Source organism: Carlito syrichta, unplaced genomic scaffold, assembly GCF_000164805.1.
Source record: "Carlito syrichta isolate Samal-C Ts95f unplaced genomic scaffold, Tarsius_syrichta-2.0.1 Scaffold287565, whole genome shotgun sequence".
Lineage (NCBI taxonomy): Eukaryota > Metazoa > Chordata > Mammalia > Primates > Tarsiidae > Carlito > Carlito syrichta.
The window spans coordinates 122190-146238 of NW_007231661.1; the positions used below are offsets into that span (position 1 = coordinate 122190).

Consider the following 24049-nt stretch of genomic DNA (forward strand, 5'->3'; position numbering starts at 1 on the left):
CCAGGGCATGTCTGCTACAGCTTATGTGGGACCCAGTCATTCTGAGCAAGGAAAAAAATCCACTATTAAATGCTAATTGAAAAATGGTGACTTCTGTTTATATTGATCACTCTCCCAGCTTTTCTAGAGAGTTTAGCATGTGATCTCTGACTGTAACTGAGCCCAGGTTGCTCTGGAGCACTGACTCCCCCCATCTCCTCAGAGAACCTGAACCCTGACTCCGCCCATGTGCACAGTCGATGCCAGCTGCCTCCTCAGCTCCCTCTAATGTGGGCCCAGTGTATGAATCTGTCAGAAGCCCAGGAATGTGCCATTGATGGGAGAAGGCAGCCCAGTGGAAGGGCGGTGGGGAGCTGCATCTGTCCACACTTGTACAGCTGCATGCTCTGGTCCAACAACAAGGACTCGGCCAGGTGGCATGCCCTCGTGCTTAGTGCCTGGCTCGGCTATGCAGAAATTTTGGCATTAGGCACAATCTGATAGCAGAGATCTGAGAAAAAATGAGAAACAGAAAAAAATGAGAAATAAGGTTCTAATAGGATTTGCCTATGCTCTTTGGAATATTTGAATGGATGTTATTAGAGAATTGTGTTGATGCCAAGGTAAAGGAGCCTGCAGAGAGTTTGTGAGGGAAGGAAGAATATGAGAAATAGGTTGAGCCAGTGAAGGGAGCCATGTGCTCTAGGGAGGAAAGAGGGTCACTCTGACCCCATGGTTGAAAGGCAGCTCTCTTGGGGACCAGGGGCTCCTCAGAGGTCAGCCTTTTCCCAAGCAGCTTAGGGAAGAAGACAGATTTAGCAGGCAGGAGGGTTAATTCTACAACCTCAAGAAAGTAACTGTTCTTCTCTGAGCCCCAGGCCCCTCACCTGCAGTATACTGAGTGCTGGACCAGATGTTCTGTTCATGCTCAGCTCTGTCAGGAGCAAGTCCAGCTGTGGCAGCAGGGGTGCAGCTATGGTGGGCATGGGGGAAACTCCTCTGAGCATCGGTCCCCCCAGTGGCCTGTGTGCTGTGTCTGTCACCTAATGGCCTGTGTGTTATGTGTCTCTTTCCTACCTCTCTAGCTCTTTACTAAACCCCACCCAGCCAGGACCATAGCAGGGAAGCCTCCACCTGGAAAGGATGTCTCCACACCTGTGAGCCTGCCTGGCCACCCACAGCCCTTTTTCTACAGTCTACAGTCTCTGAGGCCCTCCCAGGTCACGGTTAAAGGTGATTACCTGGTCCTGCATTGTTTGGTGCCCTGTCCCAAGGTCGTTCCTTCAGTGACTAGTTTTCTCTGGAGGCCCAGGGACACAGACCTGGGCAAAGTATTGGGATCTGACTTTGAATGACTGTGTCTCTAATCACAGTGGGATTCTGGGGAGGCCTCTGCTCTGGAAGTGACCAGGACTACCTCTGTAAGGTCCTCACTTCTGAAGACCTATGTGTCTGCCTGTCTCAGACACACACACCTCTTTCTCTTTCTCATAAATACACTTATATACACATGTACACACTTCTTTCTTTCATGCATATACAACTCTCTCTTTCTTTCTCTTTCTTTTATACATGCACACACACACACACACACCTCCTCTTCTCTGAAGACTAATGTGGAAATCCAAGTTTCCCAAGGGAGGGTTACAGCCTCTTCACCTTGGTCATTGTTGCTTCTAAGCATGTAGATGGGCACACAGCCTATGTCTAAGAGCACGTGCTCTGGGGTAGACAACCTTGTGAGTTACAGCCCTACTGCTTCCTGGCTTGTGACTTTGGATAAGTCACTGAAACCCCTGGGGATCAGAAGAGGGTTGCTTGTCAATGAGATGGGCCACATTAAGTGCCCAGCACGTTGCTGTTGTTTCTATAAATACTACTATACCTCTTTGACCACAAGTTCAATGGCTTCATCCATTGCTACCAAGGCTCAGAGAGGCTCTGCAGAGTCAGGGGGCCACTGAGGTTGGTCCCACCCAGCCAGATACAAGGGTCATCCAGATAGAAGTAGAAGGGATGATAGGGTCCCCCCCCTCGGTAGGTTCCCAGGGTCATGTGTGCAGGAAAGCAGATGTCTGTGCAACCAGGGACATGTACTGCTTTGGGCAAATCTCACTACATGGAATGACATGTGGGTCCCAAGGAGTATAATGTCAGGTTTTCTTTGGCTTTACTGGTATGTGCTTTTTTACCTTTGAAGTCCAAGAACATTGTCCTTAGTAAATAATGATGCCTGCTGCTTTTGACTCTGGGGATCATGCCTTAATTTACCACAGAACCCCAAATTTTCTGCCACATTAAGTCTCTAGACAATTAGCATAGCCCCTGCCACCACAGTACAAACCATGTCAACAGCAACAAAAGAGCTCAGATCTTAAATGTGGACTCAGAGAGACCAAATGTGGACCTTACCAGCCAGATGGGCCTGAAGGACCTTCCCAAGATTCATTTTCTTATTTGTAAGGTGAGCAAGACAATGGCCCTGTCCTCAGGCTTGTGACAATGCTATGAGGTGGCATTTGTCACATGGGCTGGCACCAAGCTAATGTTCAGTCAGAAATCCTGGCAGATGCCAGTGCCTCTCTGAGCATGTGCTGGGCCTCACTTTAAGTGGCCTGGCTACACTGACTTCTTTTCATCTGAACAATTCCAGGCAGTAAAGGCTATTGTTGCCTCAGCCCCTTCCCTGTAATGAGGAGGAGGGGGCATCCTATAGTCCTGTCATGGAGCCTCTCCAGAATATCCTGTTCCCTCTATGCCTCTGGAGTGGTAGGAATCAGGAAGAGAGTGGTGCTTCCATTTCACCTGACACAGAGCAGGGAAGGGAGCAGCTACCACAATGAGGAAGAAAAGTTCCCCGCCATGTGTGGATGTGGTATGCACAGTCTTAGAAATGAGGCTGGTCTCTGCATTTTGAGCTCTCATGCTGTGGCAGGCTCTGTGGCAGGCAGCATATGCTGAGAGAGGGCTCATGATCTCCACTCCATGGAAGGAGGCTGTGGTGTGAAGGGGTGGAGTGACTTGCACAGGATAACCAGAGTTGAAATACAATCTGAGCGGCTCCAAATTTCATGCTGCATCTGGGAGTGGCTTCCAGAGTGGAGCTGGGGGAGGACAGGTGCTGTCCTGGACAGCTGTGCTCTGCACCTGCCTCCCTGATAAAGCCAGGACAGGAAAAGTAGAGACTCCCTGATCCCCCATGGCTTTGTGTCACCAGCCCCGAAAGGCATCCTCAGCTCCTTCTTCCTGGCATTATCACCTGAGAGACACTGGAGACCTGCATGGCCACACACCTAATACTCCTCTCAGAGGAGCATCCGAGGAGCAGGAACCTGGCCCATGGGAAGGGTCTAGCACAGTCTTACCAAAAGGCTTCTAGTCCAGGTGCATGCTTTGTCAAGTCTACAGTGTCTGCTTATGGCCTCTGCTCTCTAGATGCAGCTGATGTGGGTGCTGTCTTTCGATATATAAACTTATACTAACTGGGGTGTAGATATGTACCTTTTCTCCCTAGGCTCAGAGTCTCCCAAAGGGGCCATCGGCCACATTGTCCCTACTGAGAAGACCATCTTGGCTGTGGAGAAGAACAAGATACTGTTGCCTCCTCTCTGGAACAGGACCTTCAGCTGGGGCTTTGACGACTTCAGCTGCTGCCTGGGAAGCTATGGCTCTGACAAGGTGAGCTGGCCGTGGAGAGCAGGGTTAGACTCAGGGCTTCGGGCCTCCTCCAGCTGGAGGCAGAGTTGGTTCAGAGATCAGCAAGCCCAAAGCAGGGATAGCACTCATGCACATGAGGCTACCATGGAAACCAGCACCACATTTCTCCCTCCTGAAAGCTGCCCTAACTGCCCCAGGCTGAGCCACCACCTCCTGGTGCTCACAGAGGTCTCCTCCCTCACTTTTTTCTTCCCACCTGCTGGAATAGGAGCTCCTTCTTGGAGACAAGCCTGGGATGACTTGAATTTCATCACCAGGGCTTGGTCCCTAAATATATAAGGTGTCCCTTGTTCCCAAGGCACCCAGATTGGCTTGCAACCTCCTGTTGCTCTGTCCTGGGCTCCTGGACCCTGCCTGCTCTGCGCTCTGCACAAATGTTTATCCCCCCCTGTCTCCCACAGATCTTGATGACATTTGAGAACTTGGCTGTCTGGGGCCACTGTCTGTGTGCTGTGTGCCCTTCACCTACCATGATTGTCACCTCTGGGGCCAGCACCGTTGTGTGTGTGTGGGAGCTCAGCATGACCAAAGGCCGCCCCAGAGGCTTGCGCCTCAGGCAGGTACGTAACTCAGACAAGTGCAGTGCCTCAGAAAGGAACAGTACCCCTGGCAGTCATGGTACCCCAGCAGGTGTCTGAATGCCTCCTGACAACCTGCTCACTGAGGGCCCCACCTCCCTCTGGCGCAGGAAATGCAGTGAGGTACATGGAGTGTCCCACAGCTCTGTGTCATTTGGGGACATCATTTTATTCCCACCGGTGGATTGACTAAGTACACAGGTCAGGTGCCTCCATGGAAGCCCACACCTCAGTGAGAGATGCTAGGCCACACACAGCTACTTCCACGTACATGGCAGGTTTAGTGAAATTCATTTCCTTGTACCAGATAATAGTTTGTGAGCATTTATCTTGGACTGGTCATTACACCAAGCACTTTTATGTGAATTGTCTCATTTTACCTTTTTGACAGTCCTTTGCAGGGAAGTTAACTGACTCATCCTAGGTCAAATGAAAAACAATTTCAAAAAGGAGTGATTGAGCCTGGAGTGGGAGGAACAACAGGCCAGAAGGCAGAGAACTCTTCCTGGCCCTACCTCGTGAGCCACCAGCCCTAGTAGGGAATGCTAATCATAGTGGCACTTACCATTTGCTTAACACTCCAGAGGTGCCAAGGCCTCTCTGTAAACTAATTTTTTTTTTAGTCAGAGTCTCACTCTGTTGCCCAGGCTGGAGTGCAGTGGCACGCTCATGGCCAACCCAGCGTCGACTTGCTGTGCTGAGGCAGTTCTTCTGCCTCAGCTTTCCAGGTAACGAGAACTACAGGCACGCACTACCATGCCCAGCTAATTTTTTCATTTATTGTAGAGATGAGGTCTTACCAAGTTGCCTAGGCTAGTCTTGAACTCGTGGGCTCAGGCAATCCTCTCACCTCAGCTGCCAAATGTAAACTAATTTTAATCCTGTAAAAGAGGTGCTATTATTCCCATTTTCAAGTGAGGAAACTGAGGCTCAGAATGGCTGAATCAAGTCTGCATTTGAATGTAGGTTTGTCTAACTATAAACCTCATGCCTTCTCCTTGTGGACTCTGGTACATGCCCTAGAACATCACTAGGTGATATTTTCAACTCTAAAATCCAGTTCATTTTTTTGCGTCTGCTTTTTAGTTAACTATAGAAGCCCAAAGTCGCAAAAACACAAATAGAGTGTACAAAATTCACCACGGACTGGATTTCCTAAATGGAACATGTGTTACTAGAATGGATCCTAAGTTTCTCTGGATGATTTTTAAGCCAGAGCTTGTCCCTGTACCCTGGTGCATGGAGGGTGCAGTTTGAGCACTCAGCAAGCATGAAAGGAAGGAATGAATGGGGCAGTAGACTAGGGAGCTATGTATTCTGCAGGGGCAGTGACACTGGCTAGGGGCAGTTGTGTCAGCAACATGCAGAGGACTTTCACCCAAGTTCATGCTGCTCCTGGTGGTTTCCTGACTCTCTCAGCTTGGCTGTAATTGTCAATGGACCTAGGGGTGATTCTCCCTAGGGGTAACTCTCCCAACTTATAAGAGGAGACTGAAAATGAAAGATTTTGGGGCTCCCTCTCCCTGGCATCCCTGATTCCCATTTATAGCTCATCCCAGGGGACTGTAGGCAATTCCATCCTGACCCTGGAGTCAGCCTTGGGGCACCAGGGAAGTGACTCTTCCACCAAGGTTCCCACTCCTATTTAGCAGTGAAGATGCCCAGTATTGACACCATAAAAATATAATTTATTGTCATCTCCTAGGGCCAAATCAAGAGGAAAAGAAACCCACATGCTCTTATTTTCTAATAAAGCCTAACATGACCAAGCCCACAGCTGCTCAGCAAGGGGTCACTCCCTGATTTCTAGACAGAGACATCATCATTAAACAGTGCCATAGACAGTTTGAAAAGTGTTTTACCTTTAAAGATATTACAGTGTTAAAGAGAAATTTAAAATTCACTTTAAAGATAATTCTCTACAATCTGTAAAAAATTTTCATTTTTGCATATTCTCATCCCTAGATATACATATTTATACCCTCCTGATCATTGTGTAGATATGTTTATTCTATTTTCTCCCAGCCTATCAAATTGCTTCCATTTTCCTACAGTCTCTATAATTTACATTTCAATCATTTCATATTATTCCATTTCCATAAAATTACATTTCAATTGTTTTGTTATGTCAATGGACCACAGTTTAATAAGCCATTTCTTTTAAAACTAGACTATTAGGTTGTTTCCAAGTTTTAACTATTTTACATAGTGTTGCAGAAAACATCTTATATAGATGCCATTTGCTTCTGCTTGTTTCCTCGTGATAAATGTTGAGGAGGAGAACTACTGAGCAGTGACATAATGCTTTCAAAAATGTTTCTGTAGCTTTACAGTGCCACCAACAATTAAGAGTACCCATCTCACCACAGTGTGACCAGCGTGAGGAATTATTTCCAGAGATTTTATTTTATTTTAATTATTTTTTGCTGCTTGAGTTAGGTCTAAGACTGATATAATCAAGATGTTCTAGTTTCCAGGTTGGTTGGAAGACACCAAGTCTGACCTAAGAGGGCAGAGCCATGCACACAGACTGTTCTCTGTAGAGAGCAGGCAGGCTCAGTTCTGTTAGTAAACATGTGTTGGCCTCTGAGCTCAGAGTTCCGCTCTCAGAATCTTTAGCCCTTGCATCACGGACTTGATCCCTGTACTCTTAAGCATCGCTGTATCCCCTGTGGTCAGAACTTAGTCATCAGACTTAGCACATCCTGGGAAGAGAATTTGAAAGTTTCTGTCAAATTCTGTGCTTTCCTCTAGTCATTTAGAATTTCCATTTTCCTAGGAAAATGGTTCTTCCATGGGTCATACCCAGAAACTTGCCAGAACCATCTGGTTGGTGTCATGTTAGAATCCATTGAGGACAAAACAGGAGGGAGCCTGTGGCAGAACTTTTAATTGCTGTGACTAGGCAAAGTGACAGCTTTGAAAAATGAAGCTCAGCCTCATAGACCCAAATGAATGAGAAGTTTTTCTGTCCTGAGGGTGAAAGTTTACCATTTGGTAAGCCTTCAAAATGCCACCTCTGCACCCCTCTGGCTGCTTCCAGAACACAGAGGACCTCAAATCCGGCTTGCCTGACTGCCCCTGGGATACTTGTGATGGGATCATGCCAATGCCACCAGCAATGGGCCCAGGGGTACCAGTGTGCCTGGTGGGCCACGTTGGCCCTTTCAGGGACACATCCACAGACAGCAAGATCTCCAGTCAAATTTGGACACAAAACCGTCCATGAGTCAGGTCAGACCCTGCATAGGCCAAATCAAGATCCTTTGTCACCACTGGACATGAGCCTAGATGGATTAGACTTGAAAATTCCATTTTTTTAAAAGATGACCAGACCTGTCCTTCTCCTTCCCAGTTTAGTTCAGGGACATGTGTGTTTCTGAGTTTCCCTTACTATGATGACTCTCAAACTTGAGCATGTGTGAGAATCCCCTAAAGGGCTTTTGGAAATTCAGATTTTAGGGTCCTACTCCCAGAGCTTCTGATTCGGTAGATCTGGGGTAAACTCAAGAATTTTCATTGCTAACAAGCTCCCTAATGCTCCTGAGGCTGCTGGTCCAGACATCACACTTTGCCAACAGTACTTTTGCATGTTAATATGAGCTGTTTCAGGACTCAAGACAGATTTAAGGGAGCTCAAAGTATCGAATGCAGCTGTAGTCTGTTTGGGTTATGGTAAAAAGATGGTTAATTCTTCCCAGAGTAGCTTAACCCCTGGAGATGGATGAAACTGAGAGTCCAGTCTTGGACAGATACATACGTGCACATCCCTAGCCCCACAGACCCCAGCCTTTGCAACCACTGACTCACTCTGAATCTCTTTCCTGATCTAGGGCACTGTGGTAAAGAGGAGGGTGGGGATCTCTAGATTGAGGGTCCCTTTCCTAATCCCTGGGTCTTGCCTCCTGTTCCCAGACTTTGTACGGTCACACACAGGCGGTCACATGCCTGGCAGCATCGGCCGCCTTCAGCCTCCTGGTGAGTGGCTCCCAGGACTGTACCTGCATCCTGTGGGATTTGGACCACCTCATCCATGTGACCCGCCTACCTGCCCACCGGGAGGGCATCTCAGCCATTGCCATCAGTGACATCTCGGTGAGGCTTCTGTTTATGGCTATCTGTGTCTTCACTAGGTAAGCCTGTGCAGTAGCACGGTGGACTACACCCAAGAGAAAAGCCAGGGACAGAGAGATGCTGACCACACCATTATGCTGAAAGGGCACCAAATGTGTGGAACATTCACTATACAAGGGGGGACCCCCCAAAATAGGAATTTTCTTTTGGAGGGTGATCTTCTTGTAGTACAGGCTTCCGCCACTAGGTAAGTGTTCTAAGAGCCTATTGGCCTCAGTGTGCCCGTTAGCGTTGTTGTGAGAGGCTGCGCTTGGTTTCAGTGAAATTTTTTTGGAGATTCTTTCAGTGTGTTTGCCCATTTCATGATGGGTGATTTACACAAACAACCTGACCACATCATGCTGAGTGTTCAGCAGTTCTTGACCCAAAATGGCATGACCCCCGTGCACCCTCCTCCCTACTAATCCGGTCTTGCCCCAGAAACATTTTTTGTCTGTTTGTTTCCCTGGATGAAAAAAGTCCTCAAAGGGAAATGTTTTGTTGATGTGGAAGAGGTGAAGCAAAAAATAGCAGAAGCGCTACAAGGCACCCAAATTGACAAGTTCAAAAACTGTTTTGAGCAGTAGAAAAAGCATCTACATAGGCGTAGTACATCAAAGGGAGAGTACTTTGAAGATTACTTAAGTTTATTTGTTAATACTTTAGGGGCTACAAATAGTTTTGGCCTGGGCTTTGAGTGTACCCACCACTCCCACCTATGCACACTGTACCCAATAGGTGATATTCCATCCCTCCCACACCTTCTGAGTCTCCAGTGTTCATTGTATCATTCTCTATGCCTTTGCAGATCCTTAGTTTAACTTCCGCTTATAAGTGAGAACATGTGGTGTTTGATTTTCTGTTCCCGAGTTAGTTCACTTAGGATGATGTTCTTCAATTCCATCCAAGTTGCTACAAAAGACATTATTTCATTATTTTGAATGGCTGAATAGTATTTCATAGTGTATATATACCACATTTTCATTATCTGCTGATCAATTGATGGATATTTAGGTTGATTCCACATCTTTGCAATTGTGAATTGTGCTGTGATGAACATGAATATTTTTTTACATAATGGGCTCTGTTTCTTTGGGTAGATACCTAGTAGTGTGATTGCTGGATCAAATAGCAGATCTACTTTTAGTTGTTTGAGAAATATCCATACTGCTTTCCATAGAGGTTGTATTAATTTATACTCCCACCAACAGCATATAGATGTTCCTTTTCTCTGCATCCATGCCAGCATCTATTGTTTTTTGATTTTTAAATAATGGACATTCTGACTAGCGTAAAGTATTATCTCATTGTGATTTTAATTTGCACTTCCCTGATAATGATTGATGTTGAGCATTTTTATATGTTTGTTGACCATTTGTATATCTTCTTTTGAGAGATGTCTGTTCATGTTATTATTTGCCCACTTTTAAATGAGGTTTTTTGTTTTTTTCTTACTGATTTGTTTCAGTTCTGTGAAGATTCTGGATATCAGTCCCTTTTCAGATATATAGTTTGTGAATATCATCTCCCATTTTCCCTATAGAAGATAGGGAGAATGGGAGAAGATATTAATCTTTACAATTCTCCCAGCACCATTTATTGAAGAGTGTCCTTTTCACAGTGTATGTTTTTGTCTTCTTTGTCAAAAATCAGTTGGTTGTAGGTATGCAGGTTTATTTCTGGATACTTTATTCTGTTCCATTGGTCCATGTGCCTGCTTTTGTGCCAGTGCTAAGCTGTTTTGGTTACTACAGTCTTGTAGTATAATTTGAAGTCAGGCAATTTGATGTTTCCAGCTTTATTCTTTTTGCTTAGGATTGTTTTGGTTATTCTGGCTCTTTTTTAAGTTCCATATGAATTTTAGAATTGTTTTTTTCTAATTCTGTGAAAAATGATGGTAGTTTGATAGGGATTACATTGAATCTGTAGATTACTTTGGGTAATATGGACATTTTAACAACACCGATTCTTCCAATCCCTGAACATGGGATGTACCTTCATACATCTGTGTCCTCTACAATTTCTTTCATCAGAATTTTGTAGTTCTCCTTGTAGAGGTCTTTCACCTCCTTAGTTAAATATATTCCTAGGTATTTTATCTTTTTGGTTGCTATTGTCAATATAATTGAGTTTTTCATTTGATACTCGGCTTGGTCACTGTTGGTATACAGCAGTGCTACTGATTAGTGTGTGCTGATTTTGTATCCTAAAACTTTGTTGAATGTATTTACCAAGTCCAGGAATCTTTTAGAGGAGTCTTTAGTATTCTTTAGGTACAAGATCATATCGTCAGCATACAGAGATGGTTTGATTTTTTTCTTTTTCAATTTGGATACCCTTTATTTCTTTTTCTTGTCTGATTGCTCTGGTTAGGACTTCCAGTACTATGTTGAATAGTAGTGGTAAAAGTGGCATCCTTGCCTTGCTACAGTTCTGAGGGGGGAAGCATCTGACTTTTCTCTGTTCAGGATGACATTGACTATGAGTTTGTTGTATATGGCTTTTATTATTTTGAGGAATGTTCCCTCTATGTCTATTCTGCTGAGGATTTTCATCATGAAGTGATACTAGATTTTATCAAATGCTTTTTCTGTGTCTATTAAAATGATCATATACTTTTAAAAAATTCAGTTTACATAGTGCATCATGTTTATTGACTTGTATATGTTGAACCACTCTTGCATCCCTGGTATAAACCCACTTGGTCATGGTGTATTTTTTTTTTAATGTGCAGAGTTATAAATTCAGTTTGCTAGTATTTTGTTGAGAATTTTTGTATCTATGTTTATAAGGGATATTGATCTGTAGTTTCCTCTTTTTTTGTTGTGTCGTTTCCTGACTTTGATATCAAAGCGATATTGGCTTTGTAGAATGAGTTACGGAGGATTCCTCATTTTTAATCTTGTGGAATAGCTTTAGTAAGATTGGTACCAGTTTTTCATTGAAGGTCTGGTAGAATTCAGCTGTGAGTCCATCAGGTCCTGGACATTGTTGTTGTTGTTGTTGTTGTGAGACTTCTAATTACTGTTTCAATCTTCCTACTCACTACTGATCTGTTCAAGGTTTCTATTTTTTCCTGATTCAAAGTTGGGGGTTGTATGTTTCCAAGAATCTATCAACTTCCTCTAGATTTCTAGTTTGTTTGCATAGATGTGTTTATAATAGTCTTGAATTATTTTTTGAATTTTCACTATATCAGTTGTAATGTCTCCATTTTCATTTCTGATTGAGATAATTTGAATCTCCTCACTTTATTTCTTAATTAATCTAACTAGCAGTCTATCAATTTTGTTTATCTTTTCAAATAACCAACCTTTTGCTTCACTGGTCCCTTGTGGTTTTTTGTTTAAATTTTATTTAGTTCTGCTCTGATCTTCATTACATCTTTTCTTCTGCTAGCTTTGGGTTTGGTTTGTTTGTGTTCTTCTAGTTTCTTGAGATGTGATGTTAGGTTGTCAATATTTGATATTTCAGTCTTATGAATGTAGGCATTAAGCACTATAAATTCTCCTCTGAGCATAGCTTTGGTTGTGAACCAGAGATTTTGATAACTTTTTCCATTGTTGTTACTTATTTTGAGGAATTTTTAAATTTCCATCTTAATTGCATTGTTCACCCAAGGATCATTCAGGAGTAGATTGTTTAATTTCTGTGTTTTTGTTTGGTTTCATGAGTTCTTTTTAAAGTAAGTTTCTAGTTTTATTCCACTGTGGTCTGAGACAGTGCTTGATATGGTTTTTTTTTTTAATGTATTGAGACTTGATTTGTGGTCCATAATATGGTCTATCTTGGAGAATGTTCCATTTGGTGATGAGAAAAATGTATAGTAGTTTGGGGATGGAATGTTCTGTAGATGTCTGCTAGTCCACTTGCTCTAGAGTCTGGTTTAACTCCAATGTTTCTTTGTAGACTTTCTCCCTTGACAATCTATTTATTGCTGTCAGCGGAGTGTTGAAGTCTCCCACTGTTATCGTATACCTATTTATCTCTCTCTCTCTTTTTTTTTTTAGATCTAGTAGAATGTTTTATATAGATGGTGTTATGCACATATATATTTAAAATTGTTACATATTCTTATTGTGCTGATCCCTTTATCATGATATAATAACCATCTTTGTCCTTTTTTACTATTGTTAATTTAAAGTCAGTTTTATCTGATATGAGAATGGCTACTCCTGCTCATTTTTGGTTTCTGTTTGCATGGAATATTTCCCCCCCACTCCTTTACCTTGTATCTATTAGCGTCTTTGTGAGTTAGTGGGCCTCTTGAAGGCAAGAGATATTTGGGTTGTACTTTTAAAATTTGTTCTACCAGTCTATATCTTTTTAGTGGGGCATTGAGACCATCTATGTTCAGCGTTAATAATGATATGTAAGGTACTGTTCCATTCATCATATTGGTTGTTATCTCGTTGCTTTATTTATTTATTTAGTTTTTCTGTTGTGATGGTATTCCATAAGGTCTGTGAGCTTTATGGTTTCCAGTGTTTTTCTACTGGTGTGTTTTGATCTTTTATTTCAGTATTAGAAGAACTCCTTTGGGTATTTTTTGTAGAGCCAGTCTTGTTGTGACAGATTTCCTCAGTGTTTACTTGTCTGGGAAAGACTTTATTTCTCCTTCATTTATAAAATAGCTTTTGCAGGATAAAGAAACTTTGATTAACTGTTACTTTGTTTTAGGAGATTGATAATGGGGCCCCAATCCCTTCTGGCTTGTAAGGTTTCTTCTGAGAAGTCTACTGTTAGTCTGGTAGGTTTGCCTTTGTAAGTTATTTGATGGTTTTGTCTCACTGCTCTTAAATACTTCCCTTCACATAACCAGATTATTATATACCTTTGGGAAGACCTTTTTGCATTGAGTCTTCTGGGGAGTCTTTAGGCTTCTTATATCTGGATGTTCAGATTTCTGGCAAGGCTAGGGAAGTTTTGCCTTATTATTTCCTCAAATAGGTTTTCCAAGCCTGTTGCTTCCTCTTCTTCCTCAGGAACACCTATGATTCTTAGGTTTGGATATTTTACATAATCTCACATTTCTTGAAGACTTTGTTGTATTCTCTTGATTCTTTTTTCTTTATTGTCTAATTGGGTTCATTCAAAAACTGTGTCTTCAAGTTCTAGGATCCTTTTTTCTGCTTGTTCTAGTCTTCTGTTAAAACTTTCCACTACGTTTTGTACTTCCCTAAGTGATTCTTTCATTTACAGAAGTTCAGCTCTTTTTTAAAAGGTGTCTATCTCTTGAAGAACTTTTCATTCATGTCCTGAATATTTTTTTTTAACTTCTTCATATTGGTTTTCAAGTTTCTCCTGAAGCTCACTGATCAATTTTATAATCAACCTTTTGAATTCTATGTCTGAAATTTCATGTTGGTTAGGATTCATTGCTTAACAGTTGGTGTAGTCTTTTGGGGGTGTTGGAGAACTCTGTTTTTTCATAATGTTAAGAATTATTAGCTGGGCTCGGTGGCTCAGCCTGTAATCCCACACCTTTGGGAAGCCGAGGTGAGTGAATTGCCTGAGCCCGCGGGTTCGAGACCCGCCTGGGCAGGCGAGACCTCATCTCTACAATAAATCAAAAAATCAGCCGGGCGTGGTACCATGCCTGTAATTCCGGCTACTTGGAAGGCTGAGGCGGAAGGATCGCTGGAGCCCAGCAGGTCTAGGCTGTAGTGGCCGGAAGCGGCCACTGCACTCCAGTCTGGGCGACAGTGAGACTCCAACTCAAAAAAAAAAAAAAAATTATTTTGCTGATTTTTTCTCATTTGGGTAGACTGTTTCTTCTTATGTAAGGCTGGCAGGGGATTGACTTAGTCACTGTAGGGTTCCCCCGGTTATATATAGCTTTGGTATCATGAGTTTCTCAATTGCCAGCTCTAGCAGTCCTATGCTGTGCAACTGCACTGGTTCATGGCATCTTGGGTGGCTGGAGTGGCTTGGAAAGATGTCAGCTGGAGTTAGGGATCAGACCTTTCCCAAAACTGAGATATTATATTTGATGTGATGGGCTGTACTGTTGATCTCCAGTCAGGAGGCGGTGCTTGTGGGAGAAAGCCTGCAGCCATAGTGGCTGTGGGCCTTCTCCTTGGTTTGTGTTGCTCCAAGGAAATGCCCAGTCAACCTAGGTAGAGGGCCAGGCTCTGGGAATTACCCAAGTTCTCTGTCTTTTTTGGGCCTTTGAGGGGAGTGTAGGGTTTAGGAAGAAGGAGCTTGAATACCCCACAAGAATGCACTCTTGGCTACCCCTAGTGGGGCTTAGGAAGGAGTCCCAGGCCACTGGAGTAATAAATTGGCTCCAGGATAACTTGTCCTGTTATCAGTCTTCTCTGGGGTTTTATGTTCTTTCACATCATAATTTATTGCCTTCTCCAATGCATCAGCTCATGTGTTCATTCATGTACTGGAAATAAATATACCAGACATGTCCTTGGCCTAGACAGATTGTACTTAACAATTCAGTGGATCTCAGTCCAGGGGGAGGTGGAGGAGCACTGAACTCTCTATATTCCTCTGTAGTTGAAGCAAAGATCAAAGGCATGGCCCCAGCTGGGGTCTTGGTGGCAGTGGCCTCTACAGAATAGCCAGGCCTGGAGGAGCAAAGACTTTGGATGTGAACATTTCAGGAGATGCAATAAAGAAACTTTTGCTCAGAAATTCCCTCTTGAGGGACATTTTACAAGTTTATGAGCCATGGGCAGTGATTTGGACTTCCGTATCCTGCCTTATACCAGCTGACATTCAGAACTTCTTAATGGGGACAGGGCTGGTCAATCAGGTATAGTCTCTATGTCCAGAGCCTGCAGTAGATTTCAGGCTGTGTCTTCTTTGGCAGCCAAGACATAGCCAGGGGGTGAAATCTGGGAGGAGCCTAAAAGGTGAGTTAGACAGCATCTGCTAGGGAAAGCAGTGTACAAGCACATGGACACAGTATGAAAAGAGCCAAGAATTTACAGTTGTGTGAAAATACAGACCTGTGAAAGAAAAGAAAGTCTTAAGGAGTCTTGGGGTACCTCGAGGGTCTTCAGAAGATGGCAGGTCTGGGGTGCTTGGGTGTATAAACTAAGTGTCTGAGCAAGTGTCAGGTGGGCAGGCAATAACTCCTGCTTAGAATAACGCCAACTCTCAATGCTGCAGGGCACCATTGTCTCCTGTGCTGGAGCCCACTTGTCCCTATGGAATGTCAATGGACAGCCCCTGGCCAGCATCACCACAGCCTGGGGTCCAGAAGGAGCCATAACCTGTTGCTGCATGATAGAGGGGCCAGCATGGGACACAAGCCATGTCATCATCACTGGAAGTCAAGATGGCATGGTCCGGGTAGGTGTGTTTTGGATAGAATGAGAACACAGCATAAGAAATGTATTCGTGTCCATTTTACCCACTTCCTCCTGGGGTTTAAATTCATAGGTTGCATTTGCAATTTCAGACCAGGTACCCACAGCAAGCAGAGGAAAAGGCAAGGTTGTTCCCAGGCAAAATGTAAATAGATAAAATTATATATATGATATCTCTCACACACATAATAAAATAAACACTGTTACAAGGTATGAATGGTCAAATACAAAAGATCATCTAAAAAGAGATATTTGTGTCATACCTTCAACCCAAACTTGCCCACTCATGTGTCCATCCACTTATTTACCTACCCGCATTCACCCATACATCCATCCATCAACCCACACATCCACTCACTCATCTGCCCATTCACTCACTCATTCCCCAACCCACTCACCCATCCATCCATCCATCCATCCATTCTTCTATCCACCCACTAATCCATCCATCCTACTCATTCATTTGTCCTTCCAACTGTCCATTCATCCATCCATCCACCCACCCATCCAATATTCACTTCACACAAACCACTTCAGATTCAGAGATTGGTGAGAAGATGCTCACACAAAAAATGGTCCATGTGTGGTAAATGCCATAGTTGAGATCATCAGCATGCCTGAACTCTCCGAGTCACAAGAAGCCAAGAGGAGAAGAAAACATTGAGGTCAAGGGGTAAGGTGGGAAGAACAAGGCACAGGTGATTTTTCTGAGACTGATAGGAAGGGTGAAGGAATAAATGGAGGTAATTAAAAGGCTTGCTTAAAAAAAAAAAAAAAACCTGTCAATTGAATTGTACGAATTATGAGTGGACATGTTAAAGAATATTCAAGAAAATACCCATTAAATTCTGTGCTTATGAAAACTTACATTGTGCCAACATGGCTACAACTTAGCCTACTCTGAACACAAAGTTTCAGAAGAACCATAGAAATGATGTTTCAGGAAGCAGAATGGAGTAATGTGGTAAGGCTCATTGAAACAATGGATTTCTTTCCAACAGAGCGACCTCAGGGGAGATGGCATTTCAGCTGAGTCCTGAGGATGAGGAAAAGTCAGGGTCTATGGAGAGACCATGTGAGGAAAGGCCCAGTGTGAGTGGACAGGAGAGACGAGGGTGAGGAGGTTCCCAGAAAGTGCCCTCAAGGAAGCTCCCAGGAAGTGCCCTCACAAGTTGCAACTGTGGACTGTGAGAGGAACAGGGTCTCTGCAGATGGCAGGGTGTCCTGGGCTGGGCTGGGCTTGGGTATGTAGTCCACACCTGTGGATCAGCCAGAGGAGCCTGAGATGACTGGGTAGCAGGTGCATTTCTTTCCTGTGCCCACAAAATGCATGAGTGGGGGTCTTCTGTGCACTCAGCACTTATTCAGCATGACCACTGAACTCCTGGAATGGCTAGCACTGTGCTAGGCCTGGGGAGGAGCTCACAGAAGCATTGAGAGGAGGCTTGTCTTTGTTCTTCAGAGTCATACAGTTCAGACTCAGCGAGTGAGAAGCCATGTGCAGTTAATCTGAGAGCTCCCATAAATGGGGCCCAGCCACCAAAGGGTGAGGAAGGCCACATTAGGCATTAGGCACAAAAGGACTTAGCAGAGTAAAATGCTAACAAACTGGCTGCAGACTCCTGTCTCTGTAGATAAGCGGCTGAGGGAAATGCATCTAGGGACACAGGTGAGAGTGAACTCATCCAAGATGCAATTGTGATCGGCCAAACTTCTACACAGGGAGGCTGAAGCCTAAATAGACTTTTACCTGGCAATAAATTAACATCAGAAGTAAGAGGGGCTAGTCATGCCCCCATTCCTTTCCACAGGGATCCACAGATGTGGGAGAATGGGATGGGCCACCCTGAGTTTGCAGACAGGCTCATTTCCCCAGCCCATGACATTTTCTCTTTTATGAACAGATTTGGAAGACTGAAGATGTGAAGATGTCTGTTCCTGGGCGGGTAGCAGTAGAGGAGCCTCCAAGCCCAAGAGGTACCTGCCCTGCTAAGGATGTGGCCACTCTCTTGCCCTGCCCTGCCTTTCCTCCCTTCCCTCTCCCCACCTTAACTCAAGGGATGCAGCTACCCCATGTCTGCCTTCAAGGCTCTGGGGATTGCTGCCAAGTTTGGGGGAAGCAGGAGAACAGTCTGTGCAAGTTGCTGCACTGGTGGAATAAGAAGCAGTGTGGAGAGCTGTTCAGTCTTGGTCTCATTCCTAAAGGGACCACCAAGCCCTGGGGTGCTCCCTGGGCATGTGGACAGTGGTGTGGTGGTTGTCAGGGGCTCCTGGGCTTCAGAAGGGAGAGACACACCTTGCTGAGCTTGGTTTATGCTCTCCTTCTACCTGCATGACTCTTGAATGCCAAACTCCTCAGCCCAGGGCTTGGATTCAGCCTATTTGCCTGGACAGGAGCAAGGGAGAAGTCATCTCCCCGGGGGCAAGGGAGTGGTTCCATCATGCCCCAGACTGTCCCATTGATCCTGGCTCAGAACACACAACTCCTTATGGCAAATTCCTCAAAGTAGGTGTGGGGACCATCTTCATCAGCATTGCTGGGGGCTTATTAAAAATATAGAACCCAGGTCATGTTATTCAACCCAAACCCCTAGAAAAGACTGGTTGTTGTTAGAGTTTATATGTCCAAGTCTCCCAGGTGAGTCTTGGTGTGTGCCAAAGTAGAATAACTATTCTGGAACAAAATTTTTTTGGGATTGTGACACATGGGACTGAAGTAAAAAAGTCTGTTCCTACTCTCTGCCGTCATGACCACTGCCACCACCATGGCCACCTCCATGACCACCATTCTAGAATACTGATGGCAGACCGTTGACCACGAGCAGGCACCACTGTAAACATGCCATACATTCTTCTGATTCTCATAGCAACCCTGTGTGGCAGGTATTACCAAGGCACCCATGTGACAGAAATAAGGAAACTGAGGTGCAGAGAGGTTCAGTGACTTGCACAGCAAGCAGATTATCACTCTCACTTCTGCCTCCATAGTGGCTACAACCACTACAGAATAACCTTAACCACAGGTACTGCTACAAAACCACTGTCATCCCACTGTTGTCACCTTGTCACATCTGTCCAATCCCATCATCAACTCCTCCAGTGCAGCCAGCTTTCTCTCTCAGCTCGGTCTTCGTCAAAGATTCTGGCCCAGACCTGGCACATCTTTCTTGGGTCTCACGTTCAAGGGAAGCATGTTACCATGGAGTAAGACTTTTCCTATCATCTTGAACCCTTCTGGTTGCTCCTCATTTTCTCTGCTTCCCAAACCAATGATCATTCACAGGAAATAATTTCTCAGATTTCTGAGGGCTGTCTTTTGCAAAGAGTAGCCATTTGTAATTAGTTCATTTCTAAAATGTAGTCCACACTTCCTTGATTCATTTAGTTATCCTTTCATGGATTCTTTTGTCATACAAGCACACCCAGACACTTGCTCAGCCCCTACTATGTCCTGGCATCTATATTGAGATTTCCTTCCTTTAAGAGAATACCATCTAAGGCCCTTGTCAACAACCTGGGCTGACCTAGAGCAATAACATCGCAAAGATCAAGAACCACATTCAGTTATCTGGTCCTAGTATTACTAGGGCACTTGGAGACCACAAGGAATCAGCCCACCTCAGAAAAGAAAAGAAAGTGTGTGCAAGAAAGAAATGTGTGTGCATTCTAATGAACTTAGCACTTCTTTGGAGAGCAGGGGCCAAACTTCCTCCCCTATTCTACCCACCTGGAAGAGAACCAGTACAGGGCTCTTATTACCCAGCCTGCTTATGAGGAGACTCTCTGGTACATCTGAATGAGACCACATGCCTTTTTAGTCATGGACTCAACCACCCACACACTTCTGAAGCTATCGGGGGCCAATAAGCTAAAAGCATTAGCTCAGCCCATGGCTGAAAAATTAATGTCTGACATTGCAGAATGGATGGGTGGGTAGGTAGATGGATGGACAGATGAACAAAAGTTACCTAAGAGCCATTCCATTGGTTCTGGAAGTCTCTGTGAATCCACAAATTCCTATTTGGCATTAACGATTGTGGTGAGGTTGCACTAGACTCCACTGTGTCCTAGTAACTTCTTTGACCCTCAGTTTCCCCTCTACCAAATGAGGAACTTCTTGTACTAACTTATAGAGTACTAATGACAGAAAAAATAGCCACAGACAAAAATCTACTCCACAAATGCAGAACATTATTGTCATTTTCTCAGAAGAGTTTATTCTTTCTGAACACAGCAGCTGATAACATCAGGGAACTTACAAGAGGGTCTCAGGGTGACAGAGATGCCCGGGTTCACATCCTTTCTCTGCTGTCTGTCCTGAACTGAGGTCACTGCTGCCCCACTGAATTGATGGCCAAGATTGCAATTATAATTTGATGAAGGGTTAGCATGAAATGACAGGATGATGCAGACATAGTAAAAAAAAAATCATGTTGGAATGCAGTTTAGAGTGAACAAATCTGTGTTTGGATTTGTAAACCTAACTCACTGGAGGTCTTTAATAAGAAAGTACATTCTTATAATATTGCTCAAAAATGTTTTGTTGGAAAGGGACCAATATTGGGCATACACATGGATAGTTGCACCATGTCCTCTTGGTGTATATGTTGCTGCATCTCCTAAATGTCTTAAGGGGCAAGAAAGGAGATTTTTGAAGATATTAAGTATACTGCATTTGTGGGCAGATGTAAACTAATTTCTGCCTGGAATTCATTTATTTGCCATTTGCAGCAAGGCCCAACCCAGTTGAGTACCATTTATTTCAGTAATCACTCCAAAGATTTGGACTCAATCTGTTACATAAAAAGTGCTTGAGAGAAGCTTGTTGTTTAGACTTGTGCATGAATTTACAAATGTCTTGTGTGCTTCAAGCAGTTTCCTTTACCCAGACCCCTTGTGCATTTCCTGGTTCATGGGCCTGTCTGCACACATGGATGGTCACCCCAGTACAGCTGGGGCTGCAGCATCCCTCCTGTACTGAGTCTAACAAAGTGGCCTCGCAGGGACGTACCCAGCTGGCATGTCTCCATCTTGCCCTTCACATTGAAGGAATTGCTGTCTGTCCCCAAATGCAGTCATTAAAATGAGTGAAATAACAATCATTGAGTTATATTTTTTGAAAAAACGTTCTCAGCATTTAATTATTGGTTGTGGCGTGAGAGGATTTAGATAAGTTGATAATGCCGACTTTATGTAATTTATTTTTACTAGGCAATTACGGGCTGCATTACATCCTGGCAGCAAGGTATTGTGGGGCATCTTATTAAGCATAAAGCCAGTAAACACTGATGAACAATTTTGCTGAACTAGGCATGCAATTTAGAAAGCAATAATACACAAATCCAATTTGGTACACAATGGATACCGCGGCACGTCAGCACATGTAACTATCACAGCCTGCAAATTAAATTGGGACGGCCCTTTTTGCAACAGCACAGGCCAAGATTAAATATATTTTCCCCCTCAATTTAACAAGTTGCTGACCACAAATATAAATACGTGCGTATGTGTTTGTGGTCCTGCATGTGGAAACCCACGTGTGGGTGTGTGAAGCCACTAGGGTGTTCTAACTATTCTCTCATATACTCCGCACAGGTCACAAATGGGAGAAGAACCTTGCCCTGAGTCGAGAGCTGGATGTCAGCGTTGCTTTGACTGGGAAACCCAGCAAGAACAGACCTGCCGTGACGGCTCTGGCCGTGTCCAGGTAAGCACAGCCTGGTTTCTCCAGGACTCCAGCAGAGGGTGCTGTAGATACCCCTAGAAAGTCCCAGTGGCTCTGAGCTCAGGTTGCCTGACTGGGGAGTCCACCTCATTACAGGGTCCACGGGGCCCACCACTGTACAGAGGACAAAGGCAATGCGGCCATGTAGGCCTCTAGGAAATGTTTTTTGTTGTTATTGTTTTGTTTTTAATTCACACATGCTCTCACTCTCTTGCTCTTGGATTTCCATTAATTCATAAAGAAATCCAGAAGGTATAAATGTATTGTTTTGTCATTTTATCCTAAAGATAGCTTTTTTCCCCGAGTTTCACTGCTGACAGTAACATTTGGTATGATGATCATCTTGCATTAACAGAAAATGCCTTTTGAGGGCTCTGCCCAATGTAGCATAGCCAAGTATCAAATCCAACACTCGATACCCATTATTTGATTCGCCACAGTAACCCTATGGAGGTGCTTGCCATCATTAACCTCGTTCTACATTTTAGGAGGTGTAGTCTCAGAGGGCTGCTAATCTTTCAGAGCTGGCCTGTCTCCGTTCTCGCTGATCTGGTGTGGGCTGTTCCTGTCCCTGGTGGCAGAAACTACACAGGGTTCTAGAAGCCCAAGGGAGTGGATGGGGTGGGAATAGGGAAGGACAGTCCAGAGCTACACTCTTTGCTGAAGAAGTTGTCATTTGCTACCTGCATCCTGGCTACACTCACCTCTTATGGGATAAGGGGCTCACGTACAGACTCTGAAGAGAAAGGGGCGGGGCCTCACCCTGCTCCCTGAGGCATGAGCATCTTGGAGCTTCCCTTAACCACTGTGGGAGCTTCAGTCCTCACAGCTCAAAGCCCCTCACACCCTAAGTCAAAACATTCGCCATTTTTCCTGCTTTCTCCTCCTGCTTTAGGGGAGATGAGGACAGGGGCGGGCTCCACTGGGCCCTGAACTGAGCCTTGCATTGCTACTTCCTGTGTGCTGTCTGGGACAAGTCATACTGACATGCTCTGTCACTCTTGTATTTTCTTTCTGCTCCCAAGAAACCAGACCAAACTCCTGGTTGGCGATGCAAAGGGGAGAATTTTCTGCTGGTCTACAGATGGCTAGGAAGAAAGAGGCAGTTGGGGCTCTGGCATAGCAACACCAGGTGGAAGACAGCAGAAGTGACAAAGCGTCTAGACTCTGTCTGCAAAGGAAATCTGCAGGACCTCCCCTCATGGCTCTCTAGGAAGGAGCTTCTGGCAATCGAGGCTGTGCACCCCAACCCTCTCCATGGCCCATGGGACTTTTGTACAAAGGATGACAGCGCACATTCCAGGGTCTGCAAGCAGCATGTTGGAAACTGACATGAAATTACATAAACTACCTTGTCAAGGGCTGTTGCACTGAAAAAAAAGGAGTCATTTACTGGAAAATATTGTATTGTCTTTATTTTATTAAATCAGCAATTTTCCAAATACAAAAGGGCTCTTGCGTTTTAAATCACCACTCTTTGTCACTTGTAACACTCCTTAAGTATGTCTGTCCCTAGAAAAGCAGGAAAGACTCAGGAAAGCACATCTCACCTTCGTGGTGGTTTTCAGCCGCCTTTCTTCTTCCTCCATAGAAACTGGTCTTCCTGTGGTCTTACCCATAGTGCAGGAGACCTGGAGAGTGAGTGGTCACTGCTAAGGAGGCCCAGACTCCTCAGAACATGGACATAAGTGTTGCCCATAACAGTGTAGGGAAGTCCACCTGGGGTGATACACCCTCCTGGAGTGAGCCTGCCCCATCTCCGCAGCCCACAACAGATGATAGGTCCCAGCCAGGCTCTGGGTTGGCAAGCTCTTCCCAGGACCCATCTTTATATGGAGACCAAGGCCTCCAGTTTGCAGGCTGACTTTTTGTATCTTATCCAGGGGAAATCTGGACTACTGTGTGACTTTTGTTCTCCATCTGAAAATACATGGCAGGTGGAGTAGTTACTTGTGCCTTACTGAAGAATTCTAGTACCTGGGTCACTCTTGGATCAGTCATTGGGCGTTGAAGGTATTATCTTTACTCAAATGTCTCTTCCTGACTCCAAGACTTTCAGAACTCCCTGAAAGGAAACCCACCTGTCTCTTTAATTAAACAAAGTTCAGAAGGATACATGAGGATTTGGGAAGCCTTCAATTCCCCTGCTAGATATCGCCCTTCTAGGGCCACATGGAGATCCGATTACTCCCCATATGTTTCCAAGCTCTGCAGAGACACCAATTGATGTCCCCAACCAATTTAGCCCAGGCCTAGAGATGGCAAGAAAATGCACTTGGTGTTTTATGGCCCCAGGTCATTTGGCCACCAGAGGGCAGCAAGTCAATTATAAGATGAGACTAAAAGAGTAGAACCGGTATACAGCCATGTCAAAAATAGTGAGGGACATCTAGGACATACTGATTCATCTGTAAACTTCCAGGTCTTTGCAAAGGGAAATGAGGAGACCCTTCTCAAGTCCAGAGCACTCCTCCCTGGGTGAGAAGGGCTCATGTCTGACCCTAAGGCCAAGGATCACGCTACCTCCCACACAGCCTGCATGAGCTATTAGCAGACAGCCCATCTGCAATCCCCTAGTTGGTCTGGGACTGCACCGGAGGACCATAAAT

General features: G+C 44.5%; 1 protein-coding gene across 1 annotated transcript in view; it reads left to right on the forward strand.

Moving 5' to 3' along the window:
* LOC103254854 (WD repeat- and FYVE domain-containing protein 4) overlaps positions 1–22760 on the forward strand; it is a 115790-nt gene extending 93030 nt beyond the window's left edge. Inside the window, exons 16-23 of the mRNA XM_008052841.2 lie at positions 1065–1212; positions 3473–3657; positions 4098–4256; positions 8190–8369; positions 15516–15698; positions 17620–17692; positions 21311–21422; positions 22466–22760. Of these exons, the coding sequence (XP_008051032.2) occupies positions 1065–1212; positions 3473–3657; positions 4098–4256; positions 8190–8369; positions 15516–15698; positions 17620–17692; positions 21311–21422; positions 22466–22532 (1107 nt within the window). The 3' untranslated portion in view covers positions 22533–22760. The remainder of the gene's footprint in view (positions 1–1064; positions 1213–3472; positions 3658–4097; positions 4257–8189; positions 8370–15515; positions 15699–17619; positions 17693–21310; positions 21423–22465) is intronic.
* The last annotated feature ends 1289 nt before the right edge of the window (positions 22761–24049 follow it).